The 12,675-nt window shown below is 37.5% G+C and overlaps 1 protein-coding gene across 1 annotated transcript; it reads right to left on the minus strand.

Annotated features, from left to right (window-relative positions):
• Positions 1-4,730: 4,730 nt before the first annotated feature.
• Positions 4,731-5,923, minus strand: LOC120104576 (uncharacterized). Its single transcript, XM_089926606.1, has 2 exons — positions 5,516-5,923; positions 4,731-5,270 (listed from the first exon to the last, which is right to left on the minus strand). Exons 1-2 carry the CDS (start codon positions 5,921-5,923, stop codon positions 4,731-4,733), a joined length of 948 nt encoding a protein of 315 aa, XP_089782732.1.
• Positions 5,924-12,675: the final 6,752 nt, after the last annotated feature.

Genomic DNA, 12,675 nt, shown 5'->3' on the forward strand with positions numbered 1-12,675 from the left:
CTTAGTGCTAAAATTTTGTGAACCAAATATAACTTAAAAAATATAGGCAATATTAAGAATTTTTTTAACAATGATATCAGATCTTGCATTCGTCGCAAGATTCAGAGTAGGTATAGCAGTTAATTGCTGAGCCAATTTATCGAATATAATAAAATTTGCCGCACTAGTTTCATCATTAAAGACTGCATTTAAGTTGTATGAAAAACAATTGCTGCTTTAATAAATGGAAGAATATGATCTAAACATATTTAGAGGAAAAAGAAAAGGAGATATAATAATTTTACCATAGTGCTAGAGGCAGGTCATTTTTTTTCACATTGGCTATATTAAAATTTATCCCCATAAATTATTACCGTGGATCCACAATTATAGCAAACTTTGTACCACCTACCGTAAGAGGAGTCGAATGCTTTTAAAAATGCATTACATGTGCTATAAATATTATCAAACTTTGATTGTTTTTTTTATTAGCAATTGCTTCTTGTTGGGGATCAAGAATAGCTCGTTTGTCATGTGCTATAAATATAATTGAACATGTTAATGTTTGCAGCCCATGCATTGTTTTATACATTTGGTGATCCCATATTTTTAGTAGATCTGTATATCCTCTATTTTCAGTAGATTAACATCTGAATATGTTTTATTTTCTAATGGATCTGCAACTCCTCTCTACTACTTTTTTCTTCAGCTTTAGATCTTCGGTCATCTTTCCTCACCGTCACTCGACCCCTTGTTCTTCATCTCCAATTTTATTTACTGCCTCCGGCTCTTTCACCATCCAATACGAGATCCCTTGCTCTTCTTTGATGGTACCTCCGTCTACAAGGATCGTCTACCTTCAGTGTCTTCTCTCTGAGCTCTGTCCTCGTTGTAACTATCATCTTCTATTATGGCTGCTACATTATCAGACAAGTCAATTAGCCATATTGGTAGATACGTTAGTCTGTCACGTTAGTCAGTCATGTTAGTGGATGCATTTATTTACCGCGTCAGTTAGCTACGTCAACATTACCAAACATATTAGTTTGCTGCACTAGCTTTCTGATTTACCATATTAGTTTCTAAGTTGCTATGTCAGTTTCTATTCTGCCATATTAAATTCTATATTGTCACATCAACTTGACACATCAGTTGCTATATCAGCTTCTGAATTATTATATCTACTTCTAATCTGCTACATCAGCCTCCGAACTGCTATAACAACTCATGTTTTGCCACATTAGGCTCCGTGCTGCCACGTCAACTCTTGATCTACCACCACATCAGCTCTTGATCTACCATCATGTTAGTCTTTGAGCTACTATATCAGATTCTAGTCTATCACGTCAGCTTCTAAACTGCTATTTCAGCTCTTGATCTAGCAGTTTTTGGATAAATTTGTAATTCAATTTTCCAACTCAAGTTGTCACCTAAAGTACCATCTTCAGTTTAAGAGAAAATGTTAGCATAATTTTAGGGGTCACATAACAATCTGTATCAGCCCATAATATTTTTCTTTATTAGTATGATTCTGTATCGGTCAACATTATTTTTTTTATTAGTATGATATTGTTAGAGTGATTTTAGGGATCACATAATAACTTGTATCAGCAAGTAATATTTTTTTGTTAGCATGATTTTATATTAGCATATATTATTTTTTTATATGGAATTTGTACATGAGTATAGATTATCCCTGAGATATACCGAATATGATGGAACAGTTAATTTTTTTTTTTTCTTTCTCTCTCTTTTTCTTGTTTTGCTCTTCTTTTACAAATATTTTAATAGGAACAAAAAGTCTATGGATCACCATACACCGTAATCTTACTTTGTCATCTTTCTTTAAAGGTTTTCTTTCTTCTTCATATTATCTTCCTTAAACTCGTCTTCCTTTTTGAAGTTGATGGATATTTCGATTGTTTACTTGTTTTTGGGAAAAAGATCATGTTCCTTTTTTATTGACAAACTTGTATCGATACATCTGGAGGGATCATATTGAATCCCTATTTGCAGGAACCTCGGAAATCCTCTCTCTTTTCTTCAGAAATGGATCCTTCATATCTAAGTACAAACCGTTGGAAGCACTGTTAAATTAGCTTTCTGAATCCTTATATTTCATGCCATAGGTTCATTATCTTCCTCATGTGGGTTATCGAGTAAGATGCATGTGCACATATGCCATAAGAAAATGATAACAAAATCCTACTATCAATGGTAAAAACAAGTCATACCATTTGTTTCTTAAGGAAACTATAATTTAGTAATTACTGCAGTAAGTCAAAACTGCTTGTATATCATTCAGTATGTATATTAGTAAAGGTTCGATTAATTTGAACATTAAATGCAAATAACATAACCAGACAAAGTTGATTTCCATGTGCATATTGTACAAGCAATATAACCAAAGATTCCTCCTAGCCTTGTGTCCTTTCCTTTTACTGACCTTCTCCTGCCTGCAGGAGTGGCTCAATGCATTTGGAGGCCTAAGGTGAACTCACTAAGAGGGGTCTTTTTTCTTTCCGTTTTGTCTTTGAGGCCTGCCCTGCAGTGGGCTGGCCTAAGGCGAACTCACTGAGGGGGGCCTTTTTTCTTTCTATTTTGTCTTTGAGGTCTTCCTTGCGGTAGGCCTTCCTTACGCCGGGGCTTTAGGCGACCGCCTCAGTCGCCTAAAGGTTGGGCCGACCCTACCTGCCTGAACTCCTTTGGTAGCCATTTGACATCGGATAATCTAGGACTAGGAGATGAAGCTCTGATACAAAACTAATGCCACAAGGAATTGGCAAAAGTTTAATAGGAGGGTTAGTTTGACGCAGTAGAAAGTGCAGGTGACAAGATTTCGTATATAATATGAGATTGGGGTGGATCTGAAATGGAAAGATGAATTTGTTAAGATAGTTTTGTGGTTGACGAGTAGGGTTCTAGGCAGGAAATTATATTGGAGTTGATCATGTTAAATGGACAGACAACTATTTTTTGGGTCATTTAATAGCATATCCAGATGTAGCTTACTGTTGACCTCTGAGGGTTTAAAAAAAATTAGTCAGTTCAAAACCTTTCTAATGGAAGGTTAGTACTCTGTACAATGCGGAAGAAAGTGCAAGTGTAAGGTTTTTGAATATATTATGAGATTGGGTTGGAACTAAAATAGAGAGGTTAATTTTGTTGAGATAGTGTTTTTATTGATGTTTAGGGTTCTAGGAAGGAAATGGTTCACATTAAAAGGACAGGCTGCTGCTTTCTAGGTCATTTAACAGCAGATCTGCATGTAGCTTATTGTTGATCTCTGAGGGTTTAAAATAGTTAGCCAGTTCAAAACCATTATATAAGTTGGAATGAAGCTTCCTAAGATGCAAGTGTAAGATCTTTTATTCAAATATAACTTTGACAAAACTCGTAATCATACACCATCAGTAGATCACTTGCTGTGGATCCATGGATGAATCTTAAGCCATTGGTGGCACCCACCTATATCCTTCATTGGTTGACCTTGGTGGATTGACCAGCACTGTGACCGTGATGCTCATCTTTGGTCTGGCCTCTTAGTTGTAAATATCAATGCTTGAACCACCAACATGCAAGTCAGGCTTTGCCATTTGAAAATATATCTTGACCAAAGATGGTGGGACCTTTCAGCTTGGACCACTGAAGAATGCCTAGAATCAGAAAGCTCCAGACGCCCATCAAGTGCCAAATGGTAATAATCAGGGTTTGCCATATTGGTCGGTACCATACTAGTACTGAATTGGAACGTAATCTTGTACTGTACCAATACTCGGTACATCATCTTGTAACGTACCAACACTCGGTACACCTTGCAGTCTCGTACTGTATCACATACTTGTGAAGGTACAAAGATAGAAAACAAAACAGTGAAAAACAAAAGTAACAATAAAGAAAAGATATAAGGAGAAAATTGAGGAATTCAGACAATAATTCTTAAGAAGAATTGGATGGTAATGTCATAGAATAGATGCCATACATTTACCATTTCACATCCAGGATTTATAGTAATATCGGAATTTTACTTAACACCTTAAGATGAATAAACATCCAAGTTTGCATTGGGGTGTTGGCCGGACATGTTGTGGTGAGATATAACATAGAAAAGGCTATGGTGGCACTAACTAATTGCTTTTCAGGCATGGAGGGTATGATGATGGAGGGAGATGCTATTCATATCATTCATCTGTCTGAGGAAATGAAGCTCATCAAACATAGGTGTGCATTAATTTTAAATGACTGGTATTACGGTCACTTTACTTAATATAAAATTCTTTAACAAAAACAAAGCATTGAAGCAGCAGAAGAGTCACTATAGTATATGTGCCTGCAAAATTTAATGACTGTAGAGAAGTTGATCATAAATATACCAATGCAAAAAATTTCCCACTGAAGCACCACAAGAAGCCCTATAGGAGAAATTCTCATAATACTCAATGAGCACTGGCCGAACATAGTTCCTTTAACAATTTTTAAAAAATTGAACTACTTTAAAATCAGTTTGGGTTACAATTACAATATCAATATGTAGAAAGAACAAAAATAACCAACACCTATATATAGGGCCAACAATCACTATATCTCATTGCTGTAGTAAAAGTTTCCACTATAATTCATGATCTTATGCTCGAGAAAATGTCTCAAAGAATTGTCTACAGCATGATACACTTCCTTGCGAAGGAATGGAACAATTTAGAAGGAAAAGAAGCATACATTGAGCTCTGACATAAAAGGATTCCTCCAATAACTTAGGCATAACTCTGTCTATCACTTTGAGCGGATGCTAGATGCTTTAGCTCTGCTAGATGTTCATTTGAAATACGGAGCTGAAGGCGGAGCTGTGTCAAGAATGCTTCTTGCTCCCAAGTTAAGTGTTCAGATGAATACAATGCCATCTTGGTACAGTGGTAGGCATGCAATTCTAAGTGATGATCAGGTGACTTATCTTGAGTTGGACAAGTTGTAAGATGGCAGGATGATGAATAAACACCACCGCAAGGACTACAGCTACCCACAGAGGATGAGATTCTGTGAGTATCATTTCCTTCTAGGGCATCAGTAGATCCAAATTCTCTGTGATTCATGGAAGCATGCTTGCGTAACTCAACAGGTGCCATGCAGACGCTGCGCCTTTTCCTCTGGGCTACCTCCAGACCATGGTGTTCTTTAAGTGGAACCTCATACACTTTCACTTTTCTTGTAGGCGGAGCGGTATGATGGTTGAAATCCTCTGCGACATTAGACCGCCTTATGACCTTTGAATCCTTAAATCTACTAGAGTCCTGCCATCAAGTGATGAGAACATGAGCAACAATATAAGAACAACTAACAAGAAAAGCTACATGGGCAGCATTGCAGCTAGAGATAACTTTTTAACATATGGGAAACAAGTTGTCTAAAAGCACATGAATCAGTAGAAATTAAAGCCACTAGTCCAATCTTACAGCAATATTAACACAAAAATAATGAATCTAAATATATTAAACAAGAGAGGATATAATTGTTATATATAGAAAAAGATTTTATCACTCACCTTCCGAATTATAACCCAGTGGTTGTCTTCCCAAGATTGTTGCACCCTAAGTTCAGATTTATGAGCTATGATTAGCTTACAAGATCCAATGATTCTAACGAAATAGTAGTCCCCAACAGCCACACTTGACACTCTCGCATGCTTCCATGAGTGGTTCTCGAATGCTTCTACGATGTCACCAGGAGTCCAATTCGTCGAACCAACCACCGATGGAGACAATGGCCTAATGAATTTCCTCGATACTCTTTCAGTTTCTGCAGCCATGCCAGGTTGGTAACTTTCATGCTTGACTTCATAGGTGTGCCCGTTACCAGATATGACCTCAGCACACCGCCAAGAGCCCAGACTTGCTTCACTCTTCCTCCACACCTCTACCTTAATCCCTCTCTTCAATCTCATGATCGCCATGTTGATGTTCCAACTCAGTTTTCAAACCCTGATTCAGAAAAGATGAAGAGCTATTCACTCAACAGCACATAAAGAAGTCTTCCATTATTAGACCAATGACAGCCAAAATTATCGAAGAACTCATTGATGTGATTCAAATATCAGAGAAGAATGCATCACATTCAAGAAAACAACTATTCTATCATTAATGAAGTTACTGACCTTTGGATGGAAGCAACAAAAGAGAGATTGATCGCAGTAAGAACAAAGAATAACTTTCTTCTCTGTCTATCAATCCTTTTGTTCTTCCTGCTTTCTTGACGTAGCCTGTGAACAGCCCAAGTCTAGTATGATTTTTATAGACTCGGCAATCGACGTGTCTTTATTACAGAACTCGGCGTTTCCTAGTCCTGGATAGAATAAAAAAAATAGGATCTTTAATCTAGGCCGTCTGATTGGTATAATTTTGAAGCTGGGTGCTGCGTCAGCTGCTTTAAAATTCAGAGATAGGACTAAATAGCTGGTTATATTGTAGTGATAGGATAAAATCGGGCTTTTGGATTTTGCTATTTAGTCCCTAGAACCTGCTTAATATTAAAAATAAAATTCCTTGGAGGTGTAGGGATGCATTGTTTATTACATAAATATTATAATTTTAGTGCGGATATCAATCTCTTTTGCTAATCTTTTCTTTCTTGGTGTATGCTGAATGGTTCTTTCTACAGACCAAGGTTTGGGTTTAAATCCTCTCCAATACTAACTTTATACAAGTCAAAGTATGTGAAACAAAGTGACCCATGTGCTTAGTTCTGGCACGATAAGTTGGATTTAAACCATAATTTATCAAATTAGACATCAAGTAAGTGGTTGATGTAATGAAAGACCACCAAAGCTATTTACATCATATCTCAGCAATCTAGTTGGTGACCAGGAACAAGCATCATTTGGATTAAGTTTAATAGGATCAGAGTAGATGAGAATCACATGATTTTTGCTAAGATTGGATAGAGTTCAACTGCGAAATCATACTTAAGGTAGAAATTCGGGCAGTGTGGAGCCCATTGAAAGATCAAGTCTCGGCTATTGACCGGTAGAAGACCGAAGTGATCATATTGGTCTTAGGTTCCCTAGAACAAAGAGGCATATTGTAGGTTGAATGAGGTGAGATAGCCATCGCTAGTTGCGTAGCAAAAGTTAGAGGTCGATAAGGCTTGACTATTGGTCTTATAATTGCAAAATGATTGTACCTGTATACATAGATGGTTGGTAATAATTACTGAAACCACCAGGAGTGGAGACTAGACGTAGGAAGCAACCATCAGAGTAGATAGTGATTGTGTATTGTTATAAATAAATAGAAACTCTATAGAGAATCATCCGACAATCGATCCAATAAATTTATCCTTAGAAGCAGGCAAAACTTAGATCATCTATTGTCGTCCAGCCCAACACTCTTATCATATCTCAGTATTACACCCCTACCATAGCCGAATGCCGCACTCTTCGAATCATGCTGTGACAGAGGTGAAAGTTCTTGAAGGTCAAGTTACCTAAATCTATGCTACTCTTTATCCTTCTTTCGACCCATATCTTTCCAACTGGCCCAATACCGAAAGCACGTCCATGCACGTATTCAGACCTCACCCAAGCAAGCTTGACAGGCCCGCCATCTATCTCGAGCAACCGAGTTTTCTAGCTTAACCAGAACGGAATGGGAAGGGCAAGATGTCAACCTAAGAGCAAGATTCAACTGTTGCTGGAGGAAGTACGAATGATTTTATATATTTGAAATAGTTTTTGACAATTGTTCGTTGTTATATTATACAGCATTTTCTCCCAAAGAGTTGTTCCTCCAGGAGTAATTTTGTAGCATTAACACACTCTTGGTCCTGGTATCCTCATCATCAGGTTCCATTTTGATACTAGCATGATAGAGAGAGAGAGAGTGAGAGTGAGTGAGTGAACAGTCAGGAAGGAAAAGGGGAAGGAAATTTCCATTGTAGTGTCACCAGATGGAGATAGACAGCTATTCATATTAGAGGGATTACATAACCTTGACTATTTTACGACCGCAAATAGATCATGTCCAGTCTAAACCCGCTAATTTTGCACCTGATTCCTATTGAATTCGTGAGTTGCAAGGCTCGCCGTCTCAGTACCAGATCTCGTATCGGTACCATCTTATTATAATGTCTGTATGCGGTACTATACAAAATAATAAGGCATACTGAGTGTCGATATGGTATGGACTACGTACCAATTCAGTACCGGTATGGTATGGTATGCCTGGTATAACAAACCTTGATGGGTTGACTCAAATATTGCCACCACTCAGTTCATGCAATCACATGATGCTTCTTGCATGCATACAAACCCCAAAAGGAACAGAGCACATACAAATATGATTCAGAATTCTATGTGATTACATATATTCTAATGGATAATATCTTCAAATTAGACTTTCAAGATTGATTGCTCTACACATACAACCTACTTCTTCAAGACATAGGCAAAGTATTGTGCCATGGGAACCCCAAAAGCAAACACCAGTAAGCCTCCAATTACAAGCCTAAATCATCCCTATTTCTCTTCAGTCTCTTCCCTAGTCTTGAAGTTGGATTCACGCTTGTTTTCTTGGAACTTCGGTCCTCCAGGATCTGGCAGCCCTTCAACGGCAGCAACTAGGTGTTTGGCAGTACTAAGCATAGCTTCATTGTACTTCTCCTCTGCAGCTAGCACTGCAAAAACAAAGGTGAAAAACTTAACTATAACTTCAATAGTGAGAAGAGACATGTCAGTTAGTAACTCATTGTACTTTTCCATCAAGTTGTTCTACTATCTATTTTCAGTTTTAAAGCATGGAAAATTGAATGATGGATTTTCTATCAAGATATATGCAATGGAGCTATTACATGCAATACAATTTGCTCGATGAACATGACTAATAGCTATCATAGATATGGCATGAACTTAATTCAAATCACATTTCACAAACTCTAGCTTACAAGCAAGTGTTTTACATAAATGGCAGCATTGGCCGGTGACAATTTAGAAGTTCGATATTCAAAACATCTCAGAATAGGAGTATTGGTTTAGAAACATGCCATATGAATGGTTCGTTCTTTAAAATCATGAACAGTAAAACAATTTAAAATAAGATAAGATGTGTTCATGTTCATTGTGCTACTTCTTCTGTCAACTTGTTTCCACTAATTATTTTCTGTTTAAACCATGCAACAGCAAAAAAGATTTCCATCTATAGAAAAACAATAAAAGCTATTACGAACATTGACAACATGCTCCACGACCAGAGATGGGAATCCAACGACCCTTGATGAAAAGTAGTGCAATAAGAACTAAGAAGCATGGTACCAAAAAAGAAAAAAAACCTGAGGCATATTAGAACCAAGGGGAGGAAAAGGAGGAAGATGGAGAGGGAGGAAAATAGAGAGGAGAAAGAGAGAGAGGTTCCAAAGCCGCCAAGGCCATCATCATCTTTGGGAGAGAGAGTCTAAGAGAGAGAGAAGAAATAAAGAGAGAGAGAGGGCAAAGCCAACAAGGTCATCATCTTCAGGAAAGAAAGAGAGGGTGAGAGAGAAACAAAAGAGAGAGGGTGAGTGCATACTTGTGTTCTTCGTCGAAGGTAGTGGCAAAACCTAACCCTAGCCGAATGCAAGAGAGAGGTAGAGAGTGATCAACAGGCAAGGCGACCCAAGGCCAGGTCACATCTTACTCTATGTTGTTGGCAAGATTATCCCCCATAGTGATATAAGAATAAAACTATCATTAAACCAACTTGTATGTATAGATGTACTTAATGCAGATACTTTGGTTCATGGCATACATTTATTGTAATTGATCTTATAATATAACATGCAGATTTTTTTGCTTTCTTGCAGGCAACAAATTTGAGAGATATATTCCTCTGGTCGATTTCTTCAGTCAAGAACTTTACACGTTTGATATAGGCCAAAATAGCCTTGCTGCACTCTTTTCCAAAACAGAGAACCAAGTTATTGCTTCTATCCTGAATATACTGTTGGAGTTTCAAATTGGACTTAAGGTTTCAAGGAGTTCCACTTAAATTAATTCAATGTTTGTTAAGCAATTTTGCAAAATGATTAATGAGAGAGATGCAAGTATTTTGATAGGGTATATATATCCTCCATAATGCAACCTTCTGCTGACACATAAGATCAAAAATTAATAACTAAATGGTAGATTATTTTTATTTCTCAAAATAAGCAGTTCTAGTTACATAACATAGCTAGACATCATATCCTAATTTTTTTTTTAATATCCGCATAGGCATAAATGAGCTATTTCTTCTTCACTCCTAAATAAATGATGGGTGATCTTCAAATCTAAATTCTCACCATTTCAAGTTAGGTGGAAAAATATACGATTCTATCCACAGCTATACTAAAATTACATTCTGCTTATGAAACAGACTAATTAATATTTTGAAGTGCTTCAAAATTATGTTGTTTGTGACAACACTTTCTTTTATCACTATAGTGAATTCTGCAAAAAATAACACTTTCTTTGATCCCTAAAGAGAATATGTTTAAAATAACCAATACCAATATGGAGACCTCAAATACTATATCTTATTGCTCAAGTAATAGTTTTGATACAAAAGCTCCCGCCACAGTAATTCATGATCTTGCACTTCAGATTTACATGTCCCACAACATGATATGCCACCTTACTAAGGGATGGAACAACTTTAAAGGAAGAAAATATAAAATAAGCTGAAGAGTAAAAGGGATCCGCTACAATAACTTAGGCATAACTCTTACGTGATGAAATTTTTCTGTCTGCTCATCTTTCTTAGGAAAATACACTTCTCTCATTGAATGACTGCATGCATTAGCATCATCCAAAAGGTTATCCATATCTCGAGTTCGACAAGTTGCAGGATTGCAGTATGAAGTATAAGGACTTCTGCAAGGACTGCAGCTACCAACGGAGGATGAAACACTATGGGCATCATTAAGTTCTCTTGGTGCATCAGCAAAGCCATTTTCTGCATGACTCGAGGAACCATGCTTGTGTTCAGACAAGTAGATGCGTCGCCTTTTCCTCTGACCATCCACAAAACCACAGTAATCATTATATGGAGCCTGCCTTTCTACTTCATGGTTTTTCCCCTTTCGAGAAGGATGAAGTACATGAGTGTTGAACTCTTCTTCCACTACAATTTTGACCAAGTTTCCATCCTCAAATCTAGCAACATCCTACCATCATGCAATGAGAACATCAGTAATAACAAAAGACCAACTAACAAAAAAAGCTTTTTAGATAGCGCTGCAGATGAAAATAATGAATATAAATCGATTAAAAGCTACTAAATAAGAGGAGATATAGCCGTTACCTTCTGAATTATAACCCAATGGTTGTCTTTCCAAGCTTGCCGCACCCTAAGTTCAGATTTATGGGCTATGATATGCTTAGAGGATCCAAGAATTGTAACAAAATAATAGTCCCTCGTAGCCCGATTCGAGACCTGTGCAAGCTTCCATGAGTGATCCTTTAGTGCTTCTACAGTGTCACCAGGAGACCAATACATCATTCCATCCATTGATGGAGGCAATGGCCTGATGACCTTTCTCAGCACCCTTTCAGCGACCTCAGCCATGCCTGGTTGATGACCATCATACTTGACAATATATGTGCACCCATTCCCGGAGATGATCTCAGCTAGCCGCCATGATTCACTCCTGCTCAATACCTCCACCTTAAGCCCTTTCTTCAGTCTCAAGATCGCCATGTCGATATCAAGAACCAAAGCCTCAGACCCTGATTCAGAAGAGATGAAAGTTTAGTCACCGGGAGCATGGGAAGTTGATTACAAAGATTGCGGCAGGTGTAAAACTAAGCTAGAATATGAATTCAGGAAAAGCTTGAGAGCAAGAATTTCAAGAAGTCAAGAAAACCTTAAAAATAAGAAATTAAATCGAGCAACTACTAAAAAGAAGCAGAGGTCTGACAGAGTTTTGATAATCGAGCGAACGGATGACTATAGAAATTGATCCAATGAAACGTTTGATACCAAGAAATAGGTATAAGAGTTTCAAGTTTTACATCTAATCAAGACTGGAAGATAAAACTCTGTAAAAAAAGGAAAACATGATAAGATGCTTTGCTAGGCTTGCAATCACCTAAAATTCTACGATGGCGTTAGCCAGAAGGAGATAAAAAATCTCTAGATATAATCAAAAAAAACAACAGCCATGAATAACCAATGCTATCATCAAACTCATGGATGGGATTCCAAGATTGAACAAGAACACATGGGATTGAACAGAACGGCTACTCAATCATAATGCGTAAGAAAAAAAATTCACTAACCTCTTGAGATTGCAACCAAAGGGAGATTGATCACAGGGGAAGAATATAGTGATATTTTCTCCTCCTTTTATCAACCTTTTTGTTTCTTCCAACTTTCTTGGTGGGGCGGAGGACGGCAATTGGGAAGTTTATATATCTTGTACACAACTTCGCGTTTCCGAGTCCTAGACGGAATAGGAAAATAGGAGCTTTAATCTAAGCCGTCTGATCTGCTACATCTGAAACTATCAGCGTTAAATAGATTTAGAGATCGGACTAGAAAGATGGTTATCTTTTAGTGACAGGATAAAGTGGGTTCGGATTAGTGTGTGTGTGTGCATGGGTAGTGCCTTCGCTCACGCGCGCGTACGTTATCCATTCTAACGAACATTTGGGATGGGCTTAGGGTGTTGAGAATTTTGACACCCAAAAACAAAGAG

This window comes from Phoenix dactylifera, chromosome 12 (assembly GCF_051530095.1).
Source record: "Phoenix dactylifera cultivar Ajwa chromosome 12, Ajwa_hap1_PhDact_Kaust_v1.1, whole genome shotgun sequence".
Lineage (NCBI taxonomy): Eukaryota > Viridiplantae > Streptophyta > Magnoliopsida > Arecales > Arecaceae > Phoenix > Phoenix dactylifera.

Bases quoted from the DNA above. Each gene is read 5' to 3' on its own strand.
- LOC120104576 (XM_089926606.1), bottom strand. From the start codon at position 5,923: ATGGCGATCATGAGATTGAAGAGAGGGATTAAGGTAGAGGTGTGGAGG. The intron at 5,271-5,515 runs GTGAGTGATAAA...CTCATCACTTGA, and splicing joins ACTGGGTTATAATTCGGAAG to TGGCAGGACTCTAGTAGATT.